This window comes from Penicillium taxi (assembly GCF_028828555.1).
Source record: "Penicillium taxi strain IBT 34144 chromosome Unknown utg000005l_segment0_segment0, whole genome shotgun sequence".
NCBI lineage: Eukaryota > Fungi > Ascomycota > Eurotiomycetes > Eurotiales > Aspergillaceae > Penicillium > Penicillium taxi.
In genome coordinates, this window is record NW_026643207.1 from 2,033,611 (window position 1) to 2,053,062 (window position 19,452).

The window sequence follows — 19,452 nt, forward strand, 5'->3', positions numbered from 1 at the left end:
TCTCTAGATGATCGCGGCTGTGCTCCTAGAACTAAAGATGTTGGTAGAATGGCTAATATCCTACTCGCCGACCGCGGAACCAACCCTCCTCTTACGATCGGTAAAAACTGGGTTACTAGGTTTGCGACGCGTTTACCTGAACTTAAGACGACCTATTCAACACCGCGCGATTTTACACGTGCGCGTCAAGAGGACTATAATGTGATCAATAATTGGTTCAAACTGGTTGAAAACACGATCGCAAAATATGGTATCACCACCGACGATATCTATAATTTTGACGAGACTGGGTTTGCGATGGGACGATGTGCGACCGCGAGAGTGGTTACTAGAGCTGGTTATTATGGTAAACGCGCAAAAAAACAGCCTGGTAACCGGGAATGGGTTACTGTGATAGAGTGTTTAGGCGCGTCTAGTTACGCACCTCCACCCTGTATTATCTTTAAGGGTAAGGTGATGATGCAGAGCTGGTTTGCTCCTGATCTAGGTTTACCACCTAATTGGCGTCTTGAGATTAGTCCTAATGGCTGGACATCAAATCAAATAGGGCTCCGTTGGCTTGAAAAGCTCTTTATACCTGCTACTGCTCGTACTAAAGGACGGTATCGCCTTCTGATCTTAGATGGCCATGGTAGCCATTTAACACCTGATTTCGACAAAATCTGCCAGGAGCATGATATTATACCATTATGTATGCCTGCGCATGCGTCTCATCTTCTTCAACCTCTTGATGTTGGGTGTTTTGCGGTGTTAAAACGCTCTTATTCTCGGCTGGTTGAGTCTAGAGTAGAGCTTGGTTTTTCCCACATTAGTAAAGGAGATTTCCTAGAGATATATCCTACTGCGCGTATTGAAGCATTTGCATCTGCTTCTAATGCGTTTGCTGCAACTGGAATCGTGCCACTTGACCCTACTAGGGTGTTAAAAAAGCTTACTATGCGCGTCGATACACCACCACCACCACCCTCTATAGGAAGCGATTCAAGTCGAAATTGGACACCTAAGACGCCTAGGACGCAGAAAGATTTACGACGTCAACACCAAGCTATATTACGCACTGTATCTCGAACGCCACCAACACCATCTAAGAGAGCATTAGACCAGATAGTAAAGGGTGCAAATTACCTATATCAAGAGAATGCTCTCTTACGCCTGGAAAACAGAGATTTACGCGCCGCCCATGAGAAAAAGAAAAAACAAAAAGAACGTCCGAATCGTCAATTAACAGTAGTAGGGGGTCTTACAATTCAGGAGGGATTAGGCCTGGTTGACGCGTCGAATGGTGGCCCTAAACTTAATGATGCCAATTTACAAGAGGGCCAGGCGCCTGTAAGGGCGCCTGTAACCCAACGCCGGTGTGGGATATGTAAGACACCTGGACATAGGAGGGAAACCTGTCCTAGTAGGCCCATTCAGTAGTTTTTTTTTACTATATTACATAGTAAATAATGGAGTTATTGGGATTCATAAAAATAAGTGGGTCAAACTGACCCGTTCAGTAGTGTGACCCGTTCAGTGGTGAAATACTTTACTGAATGGATGTGTTAAGTTATTCTTCTGATTTCTACATGGAGTCTTCAATTCTGCTCTAAGGTTGGTCCAGATCCCTTGAAAGGATTGATCGATCTTAAAGTACTAGTCCCAACTAGTACTACGGCAGAAAGAAGAAACCTGGAGTAATACGTATTTACGGGATTTAAGATACGGGATGATTGTTTAATCTTTTTCCGAGTCCCATGCATGCCGATTCCGCACCGAGGCCGGGATCATTACATACATCGTAGAGTACATATGTAGATTGGACTAGATTTAATATGACAGCAGTAGTAAACATCATAAGGGGTAAACATAACAATCATGCCACTCTTAATAATTCTATGGCATGGTGATATTAACCGGTATCTATGTACAACTATAGCGACGAACACGGAGCAGGCCCACTGAATTTTGAATTTTATTACTTTATATTATTCGTTTTCTGGTTTAAAAGTACGACCAATGAGAAGGGATCCCCCGCAATAGAAATTAAGTGACCAAACATCAGAATTGAATGAGGGACCCCACTATTATAGTAACATCAATTTATCCAGGAAGGGGAGATCAGCCATTTGTCCTTATGAGACGTGGAACGGTTAAATCTTTGTCTGATTTTATTTCCTCTCTCTCTCTTTCTCTCTCTCTCTCTCCCTCTCCCTCATAACTATCCTTATTCCTTTCTATACCTTTTCGTCTCATAGGACATAAGTACCACCTACCCCGCCATGGCTTCCCCACCAGAGCTTGTCCCGCAAACAGAATCTATTGCGGAGGTCTACGCCACAGACGATGTCTCAGCGAGATCAGTTGACCCTGAACACCAGAAACGATTCAATAACCTCATCTCCAAGTTCAACGCACAATACAACCACCGCCCTGACTTCGTGTCGCGCAGTCCCGGCCGTGTGAACATCATTGGCGAGCACATTGACTACTCCCTTTACGATGTCTTGCCGACCGCTGTTAGTGTGGACGTGATAATGGCCGTCAAGGTCGTTCCTGCTACTGCGTTTGAAACAACCGTCAAGATTTCCAATGTGTCGCCGGGGAAGTTCCCCGCACGCGAGTTCACCGTTCCCCGCGAGACCGATATCGAGATTGACCCCAAGAAGCACGAATGGGTAAGCTACTTCAAGGCTGGCCTACTTGGCGCATTAAAGTTCTTGCGCAAGCAGAAGGCTGAAGGCTCGCTGGTTCCTGCTAGCTTGGAAATCCTAGTCGATGGTAATGTTCCTCCGGGTGGTGGCATTTCTAGCAGCGCTGCGTTCGTCTGCGCGAGTGCACTAGCCGTCATGAAAGCCAACGATCACGACGTGTCGAAGCAGGATCTGCTAGACTTAGCTGTCGTGTCGGAGCGTGCTGTCGGTGTATACTCTGGCGGGTAAGTTGGGACAGAAATTACCCGTATTTGCGAACTAGATCTCTAACGCTAGTGAAATGAACAGTATGGATCAGGCTGCATCCATCTTCTCGAAGCGCGGATTCCTACTGTATACCCAATTTTTCCCAGAATTCAAGGTCCAGCAAATCCCCATTCCTACCGCAGAAAACGAAATCACCTTCCTCATGGCGCAGAGCTTCGTCACATCGAACAAGGCCGAGACAGCACCTCGCCACTACAACCTGCGTGTAGCAGAGTGCACCCTCGCCGCCGTAATCCTGGCCAAGAAATACGATCTGACTCTGCCAAAAGACAGCAGCTCGCTTGGATATAGCCTGCGCACCTTCCAAAACGAACTGATGACCAAGGAAGGCCGCTTGCAAGATCCGCTGGAATCCCAAATTGACTCAGTCATCCAGGCAACCTCGAATCTGTTCACAAAGGAGGAGGGGTACACACGTGAAGAAATGGCACAGTTGCTGGATATCACTGTACCTGATTTGGAGTCGAAGTTCTTGTCTTCGTTCCCTGTGCAGGCAGAGCGGTTCCGCCTGCGCCAGCGTGCGCTCCACTGTTTCAAGGAGTCTCGCCGTGTGCTCGATTTTTCAGCATGTCTCCTCAATGCTTCGCAGTTGGACTCTAGGCGCATCGAGTATCTCGGTCAACTTCTGAATGAGTCGCAGGAGTCGTGCCGTAACTCCTACGAGTGCAGTGCTCCTGAAGTGGATGACATCTGTGATATTGCTCGTCGGGCGGGTACTTGGGGTAGCCGTTTGACTGGTGCCGGATGGGGTGGATGCACTGTGCACATGTTGCCCCAGGATAAGGTTGCGGCAGTGACCCAAGCTTTGCGGGATGAATATTACTTGAAGAAATTCCCTGATATCACTGCAGAGAAGCTCGAGCAGGCTATGGTCATCAGTAAGCCGTCGAACGGCTCATTCTTGTTTGTCTTACCTCCTGCATTATAGAGTCTGAATCTGCTAACATGGCTACAGGATTACTGGAGCCGCTATTGGCAATGCCCCTCTTAAAACTTAATAGCGCCAATGCCATGCCAATGCCAATATTAATTGTTCTGAAAATGAGAGATATCCAATCAAATCATGTCCAAGCTCTATCATACTCTCGAGATCGTTCTGATGATCTTTCAATATGTGAACAGATATTCCTTGCAGTCAAGTTTGTGAGACTTGGATTATATGTCGTGACCAGGAATGATTTTGAACAAGACCAGGTAGATTGAATATGCGTTGCAGTGTATGCTGCACTTGCCTTGGAGCGCAGCACGACCCAAACCACCAAGGCTCGATTGGCCGAACTGAGAGGTTGTTTAATTTTTAGTCCCTCGCTCGACTAAGATAGCAGGAATTGAATGTAGATTGGCTGCCGTATATTTGTTGGCAATTCAAGATTTCTTCTTCGAGGCGGCCTTTGAGAAGAAATCACTCATCTTCTTCATACCAGTAGTGTTTACTTTTTTCAAATCGCGAACTCCTCGAGACTCGGCCTTGCTCTTCTTCTCTTCCTCTTCCTTGCGACGTTTCTTCTCTGCCCGGGCCTCCACTTCCTCGTCGTCCAGGCTACGTTTGAGGGTAAAGTCAGACATCTTCCGCGTCGCAAGTGCTTCAGCGCGGAGATCAGCAAGTTCTTTCAGACGATTTGTCAAAGGAGTCAGGTCCAAGGGACTCTCCGGGGAAGTAAGGAGTTCATCGAGTCGAGAGCACAAGGCCGGCGACAGATAGGACTCCTTGATGAAAGATAAGGCCGTGGAAATTTGTAACAAACGAACAGGATCTGAGGAAGCTACTACATCCAACTGAGGCGCGGGTATAGTCTCTCCCACAGGTGTTGATATAGATGGTATCACAGTAGTGGCACTTATGGATGGCGAGTCTTGCCTTTCTTGCGATTGGGCGGTTGTTTCACTGTCATTAGACAGCTGACTAGTTTGTATATCATTTCGCTTAACAGACATCAACGGAGCAGCCAATGCTTGACGAATAAATCGTTGCTCCAAGCTCGCCGGCAGACCTTGTTTTGCCAAGATTTCCGACTTCGAGACCAGCTCCTTCAGAAGCTTAGTCTCGCTCAGCCGAAGCATTCTTTCATCTCCGGCTTCCACAGTATCACATATAGCTTCCGCACGCGCAAGGAGAGTGGTTCTGAACTTTTCGTTGAACAAGACAGATCGAAGATGAGGATGTAGATCGTCGTGCGAGTCAATAATATCGTCCAAAGGCTGGAAGAGTGAAGGCCCGGAATTGGATGAAGGTAAAAGCAAGGGTATCAGAATAAAGATTGGGTCAATTGGGGTTGCTACTAATAGATCGCCCTTCTTGATCATTAAAGACGGCGCATTCTTATCGTCTGACGCGCTTGAAGCGCTAGGAGTAGCAAAGATACTACGAGCAACATGGGAAGGCGCTGTAATTGCCGTGAATTCATATACTCCAAGTTCTGAACAGAAGAAGTATTGCGCCAAATTGCCAGAGCGAGGATCTGGAAGTGATAACACACGCGCGTCTTTGCTGGCCGAAGCAGGCAAGATGAATGTCCGATTGGGCTTTTCTGCAGGTATAAGAGTCTTTTGTTGATCAATCTCAGGCTGTGCCTTCTGCTCAGCAGGCGCAGATCGAGTTGTGCGAGGCATTATAGAGAGATAAAGAGCGAGTGTAGATGTAGTAAGAAGAAGCGGCGTAAATTGAAACGGGAAATCGCGACGCGACGGATCACGGGCCAATCATGTGCGGTCGCATATGCAAGGATAATCCATCACTTTCATCCCGATCCCTTGCACTTTTATCTGTTCGGCACACAAATATTACGCTGTTGTCGTTGCGCCTCATTTGTTTATTTATCTTCATGTCCCTTGATCTTGAACTTTTCAGTCTTCTACAACTTTCTGCTTTGTTATTCCGAATCTGAAGCCAGTTGCTGGCTAAAGCGGGGAATGACTGACCCCAACTCTTGACCACTTCGCTTTCCCCTTGATTCAGAACTAAAAGTGAGTTCTATGAACCCGCTGCTTTAAGGGTTACTAACGTTACATTGTTCAAGTGACTGACACTGCATGGCCGCCAAAATCACCCCGGGCAGCTCTACTCAGCTCCCCAGGTGGCCGAAGGAAGTACACAGAAATGCAACACCGCCGAGATGTTCTTTCGTCGCCCTTGAAGCGCTCTAATACTACCCCTACTTTTCGGTCGAAAGCCAGTCAGATCTTGAATGAGGATCCAGATAATGGAGATACAGAGGATGACGAGGAAACGCTGCAACTGAAGCTTGCTGAAATTCAAGCCCGTCTTAAATTGAAACAGCTGCAGAAGAGCCAAAATCGATCGGAAAATGCAGCCTCTCCTGTTAAGAGCAGAAGCTTTGGCCTTGCACCATCTCTAAGTCCCCGGAAGCATACCATTCCAAGAAGCCCCACAAGGAGGCAACACTCTGATGAAGTACAAGTCCCAGTGTCACCCACTAGACGTCCTGTCTCTTTTCACGAGCCATGGTCTCCTAGCCGGTATAAGATGGGCATCGATAAAGGCTGGAGAGCTATCGATGTGTCGCTAAAGCGACCTCCAAGCTTGCGAACAGACGCCCGGCCAAGCAGCCAGCTTGGAAGTCGGAGTGGCGCTATATCCCATTCAAGTGATATTTTTTCACCCAGGCATCAAACTTCAACCCGGGGTGAAGATTTGACAAGAATTAAGAGTTTCAGCCAACGAATGGCCGAGGGCCGATCAGTCGAGAAATCTCGAATTGAAAGGGCAGGGAGGGCAGAGAAAATTAAGGCAAATCGCAGTTCGGCATTCCAACTGGACCACAAAGAGATCGAGTCTTTTAAGACCGCTGCAGCGAATGAAAATGACCAGTCACAATCACCTATGAGCCGGGAGCCACAAGAAATGAGGTTCAATCGAGACGACATCATGAAATCGCTTGGCCAACATCGATCCACTAGTTTACAGGGCAGTCAAAAAACGTCGAAAGCCAAGAAAACTGGTGATCAGGATGGAGAAACTATCGAAAACGCGGATGGCGCAGACTCATCCAAGTTTGAATCTTATTCAGCTCAAAATCTGTCGACTCGCATCCTACCTCATTCCTTCTTGAGCCGAAATTTGGCTAACAAAACTATCCTCCGCATACCTGATCTTCTGCAAAAAGTCAAATCCCCTGATTTTGAGCTGCCAGAGGATATAGAAGACTTTGTTGTTTTTGGAATTATCGCATCCAAATCTGCTCCACGGCAAAAGAAAGAGTCAGGGAATACCTCAAAAAAGACAGTGGATCCTTTCGATGATGGTCTCAACAACACCAATCAATATATGGTGATGACTTTGACTGATCTCAAGTGGACTATTGAACTACTGCTTTTCGATACTGCCTTCCCCCGTTACTACCGAATGACTGAGGGCACACTAGTTGCCATTTTGAATCCTACTCTCATGCCACCTCAAAAACACAAACTGGATACTCAAAAGTTCAGCTTGGCTCTCTCGTCATCAGATGACAAGATTCTCGAGATTGGGAAATCTCAGGACATTGGATTTTGCAAGAGTATCAAGAAAAGTGGCATTACCTGCAGATCTTGGCTAGATGGTCGAAAGACCGAGTTCTGTGACTATCATGTCGATATCCAGGTGCGGCAATCTCAAGGTGCACGCGCAGGGATTAACAAAGGTACCGGCATGTTCGGCCCCGGCGGATCGCGAACGGGACATTACGAGGGAAATCCCTGGCAGAGAAAGGAAAGCGTCCACAAAAATCCTACGCAGAGGAAAGAGTTGAGACCAAAAAGCGGAACGTTCGATTATGCCTCTCAATCAACGGTGTACCTTGCACCGGCTCCCAAAGCCCGTGGCGCCGGTCGTCCATCTTATAATCCACACGGAGGGTCAGCAAGTTTACTTGACGAGGATCCCTTCATTGCGGCCGGATTGATGGGTCGTGGTATGGAAAATAAAGAAGAGCGGCTACGCAGACGTCTCGCCAATCAACAGCGAGAAAGAGATATCACAACGAAGCTCGTCTCTGGGGATTCTGGCGGTGTTGGTGCCGATTATCTTCGAGCACGCGCATCGAATGTAACGCCACTTAGAGTTGAGAATAAAGACAAGCAACCTGGCACACCAAAGAGTCGATTTCCAGACGGCAATGGGATGAACCTTGCCAGCTTCGGTAGAGCGCAGAATGTACAACTTGGACCACCCATGAAGCGTGCCCATGATGGCGACAGGCTACATGAAAGTGGTGTTAAGAAAACTCGCTTTATCACACCCAAGGGTATCAGAGAGGCTGGTCGTGAGAGCTTGGGTGGCCCTGGAGCAATCAAACATCGACGAATATTATCAGATGATGACGATGATGATGAACTAGAATTCGTCTGATATGCTTTGGGCATACATGTACCATTAGATCGAAGGCTTAGCGGTTAGGCTGATTTAGCGTCGTTCCAGATAAAAAATGAGAGAAACTGATCCTTAAATTCCATATTTCCAGGTTCCGAGGCTCATATGGATCCAAGTTAGTCCCCGTCTGCACCTGGAACTAAAAACATCATCGAATAAGCTATCAATCAACTAGCAAAACTCCGAACCACGACCGCCGTTTTGACCGCCTAATATAAACCAGACATTCACTCGCTGTAACGGTAAATTAACAATATGATGACTGGATAATTAGAACTGAATAATAATCTGCTCAGCAGTTTGGTAATTTAAATCTCATTATTTTTCCCCCTTTCATTCCAAGCGTAGGATGTAATCAAAGATCTGATCTTGAATTTTAAGCTTTCTGTTGGCAGAATAATAAAGTGGGTCTGATAATAGAGTTAATTTAGCCCTTACGGCTAATTTGACTGCCTTTCTCCACATCTACTTCGCCTTCACCAAATAAGATGGTCAGCGAGCTGTATACCAGGTACATTTAGCTGAATTTATGATTGACAAGTGGGCAGCATTAAGAGAAAAACTTTATTGATGGATACTAGCTAATAGTTTGTAGATAAGAAATGAATAAGACTCTTGCACATAGTAGATCTTAACGCCCTGAAAGCAGAACTCCTGGTAATGTTCCTTTGATATCCCTATCCCCGCAGAATAAACATGAGACGAAACAAAATAAAATAGACTTGAGCATACCAGCTCGATAAGACAAAGTAATAAGACGTAAACTCGTGAGAAGAGGTTAAGGCCTAAAGATCCTTCCGGGTAGCCCGGGTTCGTTTGGTAGGGACACCATCTTCACCCGATGCAGCCCGCTTCAGGGAAGTTGTGGCCATTTCCTTTGACCCGTTCTTCTTGCGCAACCATTTTTTGAATGGGCTACTGCGGATGGGGCCAGGTGGGGAGTCGCCTGCGCCATCAATTTTGGAGTGACCTTGGGTGCTGTGAATTGGGGAGTCTGGAGGCAAGTCTCCTGCGCCATCCATTTGCTGGCGATCATGGGAATCACCCTTTGAGCCACGGTTCGGACGAAGAGAGCGGGAGGAACTAGCCTCAGCATTGGGAGGATTGCGGGATTGGATATCTGAGCCTTTATCCTCAATCACTGTGTCCATCTCTGTACCACGGGTGCCACGGCGAGTAACACTATGAGCACGAGTGGCGGATTGCTCCGATTCATCCACAATTTTCTTTCTAGCTTCATCCTTACTCGAACTCTTAGGGGTAAACAATGAGTCATCATTGGTATCCTTCTGAGATGGGTCCTGTGGCCATAGCATCTTTGGCTTGACATCACGGCGGCGAAGACCTTTCCACTTAGATTTGGCTAGGTCAGGCAGGAGATCGCGTCGGCTTGCAAACAGGCCTAGATATTCCTCATCGTCATCCTCATCTTCGTCACTGTCATAATCAGACAGCTGGGCTGGACGCCTGACTTGCTTGCCTCGGCTAAAGATTGAAGATTAGTATGGAATATTACATGTGATAGAATAGTCAGAGCACTTACAACATGTACTTAACATCATCATCATCATCCTGAAAGGAAGAGTCTTTGCCTCGGACAGTCGAGCGGGTTTGGCGAGAAACCGTCGATGCTTCTCCATCAGATGGACGGCCAGTTTTTGCGAATGGGTTTCGTGCATCCAACGAGACCTCCGGGATACGGTCGCGCGAGTCGGTGAATATCTCCAGTTTCTCACTGCCTCGGGCAAGCGCCATCCGCTTCTCTGAACGGAACAATGAGCGGTCGATCGATGGACCAATTGACCATTCTGACGGTGCCGATACCTTCTTAGCTGGAGTTTTGGTAGGAGTCGGCAGAGCCTCAACCAGAAAAACGTTCTTGTCCTCATCTGGAGAGAAATCGCGAGGTTGAGGCGAACCCCGATCAGCAGCCTGCAATGCGCGCCGACTGGCTATTCTGGCGGAATGACGGGTTGGGTACGGCTCTGAGTCTTCATAACCATGGCCATGTCGCGGCGCTCTTGGAACCCTCAGTTTGCTGGGTGAGGGCGGCGGGGGAGTGGAAAGATTTTGCGACATTTTCACGCAGTTCCGGATATGAAAAGTAGAGAGTTGTTGGGTGGTGAGAAAGAAGAAATCGATTTGTGAGATTGACGTGGACCCAGGTAGTGGTAATTCTCGTACTCGGAAGTGATCGAGTACGATCAGTAATGGGGTCAAGATATCGAGTTGTCGAGACGAATTTACACATGCAAAGTCACGATATACAAGAGCGGAATTATCGATGAAGGTGAAGGTGAAGGAAGAAAGGGCGGGTTCAAGGGCGGCAGCATATGTTTACCGCTTCCCAGCCACCGCGTTTTGTCACGCCCCACCGCCCGGCATAAAGTCACCGCCTAGTAGGTAATAATAAATCTCCCCGCGATTGTCTTGATCCGTGTTGACGTCTTTTCAACTTGACAAGACCGAACTGATATCGGTGCATGCTCTGAATCGTTCAGTTACTAAAATTATCAATTTAACTCACTTTCACATTCGAGTTTTTGAGATTGAATCACGAAATTTGTCCCCTTAACTGATCATATCAACTCCATTTCGAAATCGTTCATTCAATTTTAAAACTTTTAGTTCTGTTTCAGTTCCGAACTTCTGAAACTGAATCGAGAAGTTTTTCTCTTGTATTGATACTCGACACACGCTCTAGCCATCATGCGAAGCACCGCTGAAGAGATGGAGAGGCTTCAACTCTCAGATGAAGATACTGAAGATCTTTGGAACTCTCCCTCGAAGAGAACGACTCATAAAAAAATCACAAATAGACCGACAGATGAGAGTCCAGCTCCAGAACCGCGACAGTCTGATGATGACGGAGATACCCTGTTTGCTCGACAGGAGGCACGAGAGGATGCATTACACCAAGAGCTGCAAACTGTGCGGAAAATAAATGAGGTCATTGAAGGACTGCTGAGCAGCATTGACAGTGCCAAAGGCAACATGGAGGTTAGTTTTCAATTAAATGCATTGATCAGGTAATAAAGCACTCGTATAATTAACCCTTTGATAGACCGTATCCCAAACAGTTACATCGGCATCGACACTCTTGAATACATGGACTCGAATTCTCTCTCAAACCGAACACAACCAGCGCCTGATTCTAAACCCTGAATGGAAGGGCGCCACTCAAGATGTCGCAGATATGGAGCAGGAAACAATTCAGAAACAACAAGCAGCCGAACGGAGGGAACAAGCAATTCGGCAGCAGAGAGAAGCTGCCGCTCGGAAAGCCGAAGAGGAAGAAAGACGGCGTGCTGTGAGTACCAGGGGCACTCGCGGATCCAGTCGAGGTACAGTTCGCAGCACTGGTCTTGGGCGAACACCCAGTGTGAGTACAAGCCGAACGGGAGCAACGGGAACTACCCGGGGGTCCTCCACAACAACAACTCGCCGGCCGATCAGTGGGGCTTTAGGTCGTGGGAGTGCAACTGGCACTGGAATCGCCCGTGGTCGTGGTAAGCCTTGATTGGAAAATAATAGTTATTTTTGTGTGATAAAGCTTCTTTTTTTTTTTTTTTTTTTCTTCCGTGGATCTTCCATTGAAAAACGCGCCCCATGAAATACATGATACCCGATTGAATGTTTATGCCTGAGGCCGACGCGTACACGCGATAGCGATAAGAAGCTTAAATCCTCCAATTCCCAGTAATTACTTTTGGTTTGACTCCTAACCATTGACATAATGAACTTCGCTCCTTACCAGGACCAGTCGCCAGAGACCGAGCGGGCATTTTCTCCTCCTTATCCAGACATCCATGTCAGGTCCCCCAACTTTCGGTCACCTCGGGTATCAACCGACCTCCCATCTCCGAGCAACTTCATCAGCCGTGCCAACACTACCAACACTGGATTTGGACGGGATATCGAGGGTGGTCACTTAAGTTTTGGAACATTTGAGACGAGCCTCCCTATCCGCATGGACGTCGAGGCCATGTTGGCGTATTTGCTTCTGCCTCCTGCCGGGGGAGTCTTGCTATTGTTGTTTGAGCACAAGAGCGATTACGTGCGGTAGGTCACTAGGAAGACCTGAATTATTGCTGGAAGCTCAACTAATATTGATTCAAAGATTCCATGCCTGGCAGTCCAGCATGCTTTTTACCGTCATCTTTGTAAGTTTCAACGAGCCTTCTGACGGAACTTATCTAACAACACAAGGTTCTCCATCTCATTCTATGCTGGTCCTCTTTACTTTCCTGGACTCTCTTCCTGGTTGACCTTCTTCTAATTGGCTTCCTCGCAATGAGGGCATACAAAGATGGTAAGAGCGCCATTCTATATGGATGTACCCCGTTCAAATCACTAATGTTTTCTTCTGAAGTCGACACTCTTGACCACTTCGAAGTTCCCTACATTGGCAATTTGGCCAACTCTTTTGTTGATAACGAATAAGCGCGATCATTTTTTGAAGTCCTTGGGCCTTGCCTTGACTTGAAGTTCTATTGTTGTGCGGAGCATGTTTGTTTCCCCATATACCCCTGCTCAGTTATCAATGCCTTGCCTCTCCATAATTTGGCGGGTTGATTTGGAGTTGATTTAATAATTTGCTCAATGACCTGTTGATATTTTCAAATGATGATTTTCCTTTGTTTAAAGACATGCTTTGGAAGAGTGACTGGCTCGTGTGTGCCAAAGTAGAGGTCTTATTCGTCGTAAAATCTCCGAAGACAAAGCCGAAAGAATGGAGCTACGGGATGTTGCAGCGCACTAGCGCGAAGATGGAAGTTGATAGGTCACTTTGTGTCTCCGAGGTAGGCTGTTTCCAGGGCTTCCTGCATCTAACTGCGACAAGGCTCAACTCCGGTGGTCCACCGTCCATGCAGGGCATGGCCAATAAATGGAAGGTACATCTAAGATGAGCTTGGAATAAATATATCGGCTTTATTTCTTCGCGCCCCGCTTAAGACGATGTGGCGTATCATGCTTACTTTATCTGAAGATATCTGCCGAGCTCAACCCTGGTCCCAAGCCCACGAGGCAGCAGGGTGGGATTCTACATAAGATCATGACCTATCAAGAAGACTCTTATCTAGGTGACATGAATGGACTGACCCCGGGACTGGTCCGAGATCTCACATCGACGCCTGGTATACCCCAAGGTTATTTCTCGAACCTGAGTAGTAAGATGTCGCTCTTCAAGGCCGAACTATTCCCATTTCAGCTAGGACAAAAACTAGTCATTAGAAAAAGAAATAGATTCGGAGTTCAAAGAACTGTTAGATGAATGAATTCATGACTTTGGACATCTAGAAGGTTCCGTTGAAGCCTTTTAGTATGTAGCATGTCTCTTTCTTCATAGCTTCTGTACCTGCTGGGTGGGAGTAACTATACTAACCGCCTGGAACTACAGAAAACGCTCGGCACCTTGTCTCAAGTCTTTACATCCTCCGCCAGTATTGTCTCATGGGATGAGGACCGTTCCCAATCCACGCTTTCTCGCCGCAACTGTCAAAGTGAGTTTGGGTGAGCTAAACGCAGAGGTCACCACCAGCTACCAAATGGTCTACCTACCTGCTAGAGGTGACCGTGAAAAATATAGATCCGCCACCTTCATCTTCACGGATCTCGTGGAGTCGAAGGATTTCCATGGAAAAGCTGGCAGCTTCATGTCAGAGGGAAAGGGAACCTTCGATGCATCCAAGTACATATATAATGCACGGCTCGCTTGAGATCCTACCTGGTAGCGGGAAGGGAGAGCTTGGGGAGTTGTTTAATGATGGTGGTGGGAGAAGGATCCGGTAAGGTGAAATATACGGTTTTTATTTCGTTATCTAAGTTAAAGCAGTTGAGAGATACCTTTATTAGGGTAGAAATAGCCCCTAAATATTGAATGTACATAGGTACTACTGATGGCCTTCCTACTGAAAATAGAAAAACCCTAAATCACGTACAAGTATTGGCCATAACCTGACGTGGGTGGTTCATTGATAGGTGAAGTAAACAGAGATAAAAACTCAATGGATAACTAAGCTAAGCAAGTAACAGAAATCAATATGGTGAGAACTTTCAAGCAATGGGGTAATTTCTCAAGGTAATAAGATTAAGAACATTGGAATCGCCAGAAGGTGGGAGAAATGGGAGACAGGATTCAAGCGAAAAAGGGCCATCAAGAGGATGAGAAAATCCTACCATGGAATCCAAGGATTAGATGTTGATGTAAGACAATCCCTCATATCGTTATTTGAATGAAGCACTCTTCAATCGATTAAAAGAAAATTACCCAAAGATAAACGGATAAAAGACGAAGGTGAAATATGAAGAATATCATGTCAAAAACAAACGGCACGCTCGCCCTCCCGAAAGAAAATAGCTGCAAGAAACAAGAGGGATATTGAGTAGGCTGTTTCTGCAAAATAATTGCGCAAAGCGCTAAGATCAGAATTGAAGAGTAAAAAAAAGCAGGTTCAAGAGAGGTTGTTGAAGTAAGAGATGCGTGATATCGACGTGAGTGTGGGCAAGGGCAATAAAGGAATATCCGTCAGGACAACAGGGTCTTGGTGTTCATGACAGGTCGTAAGAGAAAACTGGGGCTTGTGAGATCTAGAAGATCTGCAAATAGTTGCTGGGCACCAAGCCGGGGTGACCGCGGGCGTTGGTAACTTCTGCTTCCCACCATCCATCGTCTTGGAGACGGATAACAGCGAGGACATCGCCCTTGGAGAAACCGAGCTCCACAGGGATAGCCGCGGCGTAGCTGTACATTGCGCGAGCTATGAAAGAAAGAATTTAGTAAAAATGCCAAACAATGAATAAGAGCAATGGATTCTTACCGAAATGCAAGATAGGGCGTCCATCACGGCTGAACTTTCGGCCTGGGTCCGCAACGGCAAGAGTACGGCTTCGGGATCGGCCCACAGGTGGAGTACCGCCAGCATCATAGAAAGACGTGGGTCGACCACCATCGCGCCGAGTGGAACCATAGCCAGGCTGCTGACTACCGCCATATTGCTCGTTCGAACCATTTGAAAGCTGCAGCTCCATGCCGGCACTAGAAGGTCGGACCTGCTGTCTGAACTGAGGCTGAGGAGACACTGCACGATGGCTGGTAGCTGGGGAGGCCCGTCTCACGTAGTCATTAGGCGAGTACGGTGGGTGGTCTTGACGTGGCGTAGGAGACTTGCTATAACGGCTTCGCATGCTACTGGACTGATGCGCCGCCGCTGGGCTGGGGCTAGCTCCTCTGCTACCATATCCATCAACTCTTGGACTAGCACTACGTCTAGCAGGGGCTGGAGAGCGGTCACGAGGAACTTCCTGGGACTTAGGTGCATCCCTGGATGGGTTGTTGCTTCCACCTCGCATCATGCTCTGAGCTTGGCCCGTGTATCGCTGGGTAGTCTTTTGCATCTGTTTGGATGTAAATGCTGGTTCGGGAGCATCCAGCCTTTTCACTGATGGATCATAAGCTGGTGGGGCTCCTGAAGTGCTTCCCCCATAAGCAGATGGAGGAGCAGAAGGGTTAGGTGTCTGGATGCCGTGCCAGTTATCGGCGGACACTCGGAGACTGGATTGCTTGCCACCAACTGTCTTCAAATCGGCTAGAGCCCGTGCGATAGGGTCCATATCATCATCGCCATTCACTTGCTGTGATCCTGCCTTTGCCGAGATTTTATCCGGGGAAGCAACATCAAAAACGTTGTTACCAACATTGAGTTGGAAGTTAGCTCGAGGATCAACTGGTTCAGGGCTGGCGGTACGGTGCTCAGGCTGGGGTCGGGAAGGTGAAGCCTTCTTCGTCGGAGATGTCCAGGGGCTTCTTGCAGTGAAGGTGGGTCGCTCCTTTTCGTGACGGCTCTTGCGTCGGAAGGGACTATTGCTGAAGAAGGCACTCTTCTTTTTCTGAACAGACGTATCGTCTTGGGAACTTGGCGATGGTGCGTTATTGATCGGTTTAGAAGGTGAGGATTTCACCGGAGAGATCGCAGGCTCGACGCTAGACATAGAATTATGATTAGATACCTCGCTTTGTGAGTCGCGGCTGGATGGTCGGTATGCGCTATTCACTGAGCTCCGTTCCGAAGGAGGACCGGGACGACAGAACATAGTCATTCCGTCAGTGGGGTATGCGTTATGAGGAATGGCATTGATCTGACCATGTTGCTCAGGGTCATAGTTAGGTGGCAGGTAGCCTCCTCGGCGAAGGTCCAGAGGCGCTGGCTGCTGCGCTTGGGGCGGGGGTGCTTGATGTGGCAATGGCTGCTGCTGTGAGGGCATCGGTGGCTGTGTTTGCTGAATGTTTGGCGGAGGAGCTTGGGGTGCCGGATGACCCATTTGAGCCGCAAGATCAGACTGTGGGTCATGATGAGACTCAAAAGTCGATGGCTGCGGAGAGGATGTGCGGAATGCAGGATTCATAGTTCGTTGGAATTGAGCGACGGAATAATTATCTCCGGTATCAACGTCAGATGCTGTGTCCTCGGCGTCTTCCTTGCAGAAATTAATGAAGCGAGGAGGATCTGGGATTTCCTGGCCAGTTCCTCTTTCTTTAATAAAGTGAACAATATCCTTTTCCACTTCGCAGTTCTCCAGCGACAGTCGGATCTTCTCACAAGACTATACTGGATGTTAGTGTCCAGTGAAATAAATAAATAAAAAAAGGAGCAGGGACAACATACCCCGTCGTCACTGACGCAAACTGTCGATGCGATGTTCGCGTAAGTCCAAAGACTGCTCTTGGTAAAGTCCAGGCGTTCTTCTTCCAAATCTTGGAATTTCTATACGACTGTTAGTAGACGCACCACGTATATCTTCAAGGCTCACATACATCGCAAGCAGACTTCCACTCTTTGTTCCACCGGCCAGTTGTGTCCTCAAGAGTCTTGACTGCAGCCTCATATTCGGTGCTGCTCGCAGCCATCTGAATCTGAGTCTTCTCAAGCTTCGCCTTATTCTTGCGCTCTTCTTGGCCCATAACCATATGTCCTTGGGCAAGATAACCCTTAATTCGGAGACAGTCTTGCTCAAAGCGATCCCGAGTCTAGAAGGAGTCAGCTTCTCATTCCCTTTGTGTCTGCCATTTAGAGAACCAACTTTATTCACTACTCCAGTTTGTTGCATTTTAGTCTTGTGTAAACGCTCGATGCCATTCTGAATAATCTTGCGTCGTTCTTTCAAACCGCTGGTGAAAGCCGCCAAAGGCTCTTCGAGTTCAGTCTTCATCTGGGCTGCAATTGCTGAGTGTGCCTTGGCAATAGCTTCAGTCTCACTGCGGACAGTTTCTAGTGAGCCTTGAAGGGATCCCATTTCGCATGATCCGAGAGGCTTGCGACAGAGGGCGTTTAACTTTCGTGCATATTCATCTTCGATCGCAGCTCGAACTGAAGGCGATATGAAATCAGAAGCTGGTTGGGAAATCATGCATCGATTATCGGAGAATAACATACCACCGTAGAAAACCTTTAATTCATCGCTTGTGACTTTCGACCCGTGCATACGGTCCAGCATAGGCTGCAGTCCTGCATCTTCTCTTCCCCAGAAGTTGTTTGCAACTAAAAACTGTGTAAGTTGTCATAAAATCATTACATCAATAAAGCTTCAACTTGGTTTTTACTTACAGGACATGGAGACCGACGGTCCGTCTACCATTCCAGGCATTGTTGCTTAATGTTGAGCCTCGGCCAGCCTTTGCTCGTAAAAAAATGGGGGGGGGATGAAAAAGGTGTGATGTCAGAAGAATCAAGTAATCAAAAACTTGAAAATAGTAAACAACTTTGAAAGTAATGAAACCGCGGAAACCCTGCCGTCACTGAGTGTCAAGATGAACCGAGCGACCTAGCTTTCCAGTGTTTACGGTGCCGTCACTCAGGGCAACCGGCCTTTCACCGCCTTACATAATCCAGTCTAGTTAACTAACTAGACTTTTAAGGTGTTGCATTTTAGCAATTGAATTGCTATTTTTATTCCTATTTGATTATAGCTTCGTTTTTCCAATTCCCAATACAATTTCAAGTTTCAGCTTTCTAATCCCCGAACTAAAAGTAGAGCAGTCTCCGAGCCATCATAAAAAAAGTAAACAGTAAAAGATACACGTGAAAGGTTTAGCCAATTGTTGATTCCAAAAAACGCCAGAAATTCCTGCCCATCATAGTTGTAAGTCAAAGTCAAGGAAAAGAAAAAGTGCAAACACTGTCTATCAAATATCATCTCAAGGGTCGTCTTCGTATCGATCCGGTCGTAAAAATTGTCTCGGCGTCCAAGTCATCAAAATATTCATGATGAAAAGTCATCATAGCATGTACTCTAATTAATCATGGGAATGGTAGGAATGGATGGTGAGAAAGTAGCACTAGGGGTAGCTGAGCTCGGAACATTCAGGTGGCTGAAATGACGGGCCACGAGTGGAGTGGGAGTCACAGTAACGCTAGCGCTAGGAGAAGCAGCAAAGTCTCGAGCAACAATGCGAGTGGAAGAGACAAGCACACTTGATGTACCCCACTGTCGGGCAACAAGTGGAGTGGCAGAGGCTTCATGAGCATAAGAAGAAGAGACAGGCACACTTGATGTAACCCACTGTCGGGCAACAAGTGGAGTGGCAAAGGCTTCATGGGCATAGGAAGAAGAGACAGGCACACTTGATGTACCCCACTGTCGGGCAACAAGTGGAGTGGCAGAGGCTTCATGAGCATAGGAAGAAGAGACATAGCTGCGGGCATTGAGAGAAAGGCGTTCGGTAGAGTTCAGGTCACGGCGAAGAAAGCCTGATGCCGAGGGTGAGAAGAATGATCCTCCAGCAGGAGGCGCGTTGTGGGGGATAGGAGTAGGGCTTGGAGTTGAGCCTGACGATAAAGACAAGTGAGGTACGCTGGAAGGGGTAGCAGTGATAGTCACAGTCTTGGGTACAGTTGAAGAAGCCGATGCAATAATAGAAGACTCGACAGTCTCGGTCTTGATCACGGTTTGAGTATGAGTCTGAGGGGCAGTAGTAGTGCTGGAGTCGCCATCAACATTCACGATCTGGTAGTCAACCTTGCGACGGACGACTTCGTTCTCATGGATGGCAAATGGCGCAGCGTAGGCGACGCTGGAGAGGGCAAGAAGAGTCGCAGCGGAGAAACGCATGATGGAGAGGATGTT

General features: G+C 47.4%; 8 protein-coding genes across 8 annotated transcripts; 4 read left to right on the top strand and 4 right to left on the bottom strand.

Annotated features, from left to right (window-relative positions):
- Positions 1-2,261: 2,261 nt before the first annotated feature.
- N7495_008090 (uncharacterized protein) lies at positions 2,262-3,958 on the top strand (the record flags this gene model as incomplete). Its single annotated transcript, XM_057210741.1, has 3 exons — positions 2,262-2,917; positions 2,982-3,863; positions 3,916-3,958. The coding sequence occupies 3 exons, from the start codon at positions 2,262-2,264 to the stop codon at positions 3,956-3,958; spliced, it is 1,581 nt and encodes a 526-aa protein (XP_057060284.1).
- Positions 3,959-4,325: 367 nt separating this feature from the next.
- Positions 4,326-5,570, bottom strand: N7495_008091 (uncharacterized protein; the record flags this gene model as incomplete). The annotated part of the gene is made up of 1 exon (XM_057210742.1): positions 4,326-5,570. The coding sequence occupies one exon, from the start codon at positions 5,568-5,570 to the stop codon at positions 4,326-4,328; it is 1,245 nt and encodes a 414-aa protein (XP_057060285.1).
- Positions 5,571-6,057: 487 nt separating this feature from the next.
- On the top strand, positions 6,058-8,307 carry N7495_008092 (Mcm10/DnaG-type zinc finger protein; the record flags this gene model as incomplete). The annotated part of the gene is made up of 1 exon (XM_057210743.1): positions 6,058-8,307. The coding sequence occupies one exon, from the start codon at positions 6,058-6,060 to the stop codon at positions 8,305-8,307; it is 2,250 nt and encodes a 749-aa protein (XP_057060286.1).
- An 806-nt stretch (positions 8,308-9,113) lies between these two features.
- Positions 9,114-10,407, bottom strand: N7495_008093 (uncharacterized protein; the record flags this gene model as incomplete). Its single annotated transcript, XM_057210744.1, has 2 exons — positions 9,114-9,813; positions 9,872-10,407. The coding sequence occupies 2 exons, from the start codon at positions 10,405-10,407 to the stop codon at positions 9,114-9,116; spliced, it is 1,236 nt and encodes a 411-aa protein (XP_057060287.1).
- A 630-nt stretch (positions 10,408-11,037) lies between these two features.
- On the top strand, positions 11,038-12,771 carry N7495_008094 (uncharacterized protein; the record flags this gene model as incomplete). The annotated part of the gene is made up of 6 exons (XM_057210745.1): positions 11,038-11,328; positions 11,393-11,710; positions 12,086-12,390; positions 12,449-12,491; positions 12,538-12,640; positions 12,701-12,771. 6 exons carry the CDS (start codon positions 11,038-11,040, stop codon positions 12,769-12,771), a joined length of 1,131 nt encoding a protein of 376 aa, XP_057060288.1.
- A 1,016-nt stretch (positions 12,772-13,787) lies between these two features.
- On the top strand, positions 13,788-14,048 carry N7495_008095 (uncharacterized protein; the record flags this gene model as incomplete). Its single annotated transcript, XM_057210746.1, has 1 exon — positions 13,788-14,048. One exon carries the CDS (start codon positions 13,788-13,790, stop codon positions 14,046-14,048), a length of 261 nt encoding a protein of 86 aa, XP_057060289.1.
- An 871-nt stretch (positions 14,049-14,919) lies between these two features.
- On the bottom strand, positions 14,920-17,973 carry N7495_008096 (formin-binding protein HOF1; the record flags this gene model as incomplete). Its single annotated transcript, XM_057210747.1, has 7 exons — positions 14,920-15,089; positions 15,150-16,932; positions 16,995-17,093; positions 17,144-17,356; positions 17,410-17,696; positions 17,763-17,867; positions 17,934-17,973. 7 exons carry the CDS (start codon positions 17,971-17,973, stop codon positions 14,920-14,922), a joined length of 2,697 nt encoding a protein of 898 aa, XP_057060290.1.
- Positions 17,974-18,618: 645 nt separating this feature from the next.
- On the bottom strand, positions 18,619-19,437 carry N7495_008097 (uncharacterized protein; the record flags this gene model as incomplete). Its single annotated transcript, XM_057210748.1, has 1 exon — positions 18,619-19,437. One exon carries the CDS (start codon positions 19,435-19,437, stop codon positions 18,619-18,621), a length of 819 nt encoding a protein of 272 aa, XP_057060291.1.
- Between the last annotated feature and the right edge of the window lie 15 nt (positions 19,438-19,452).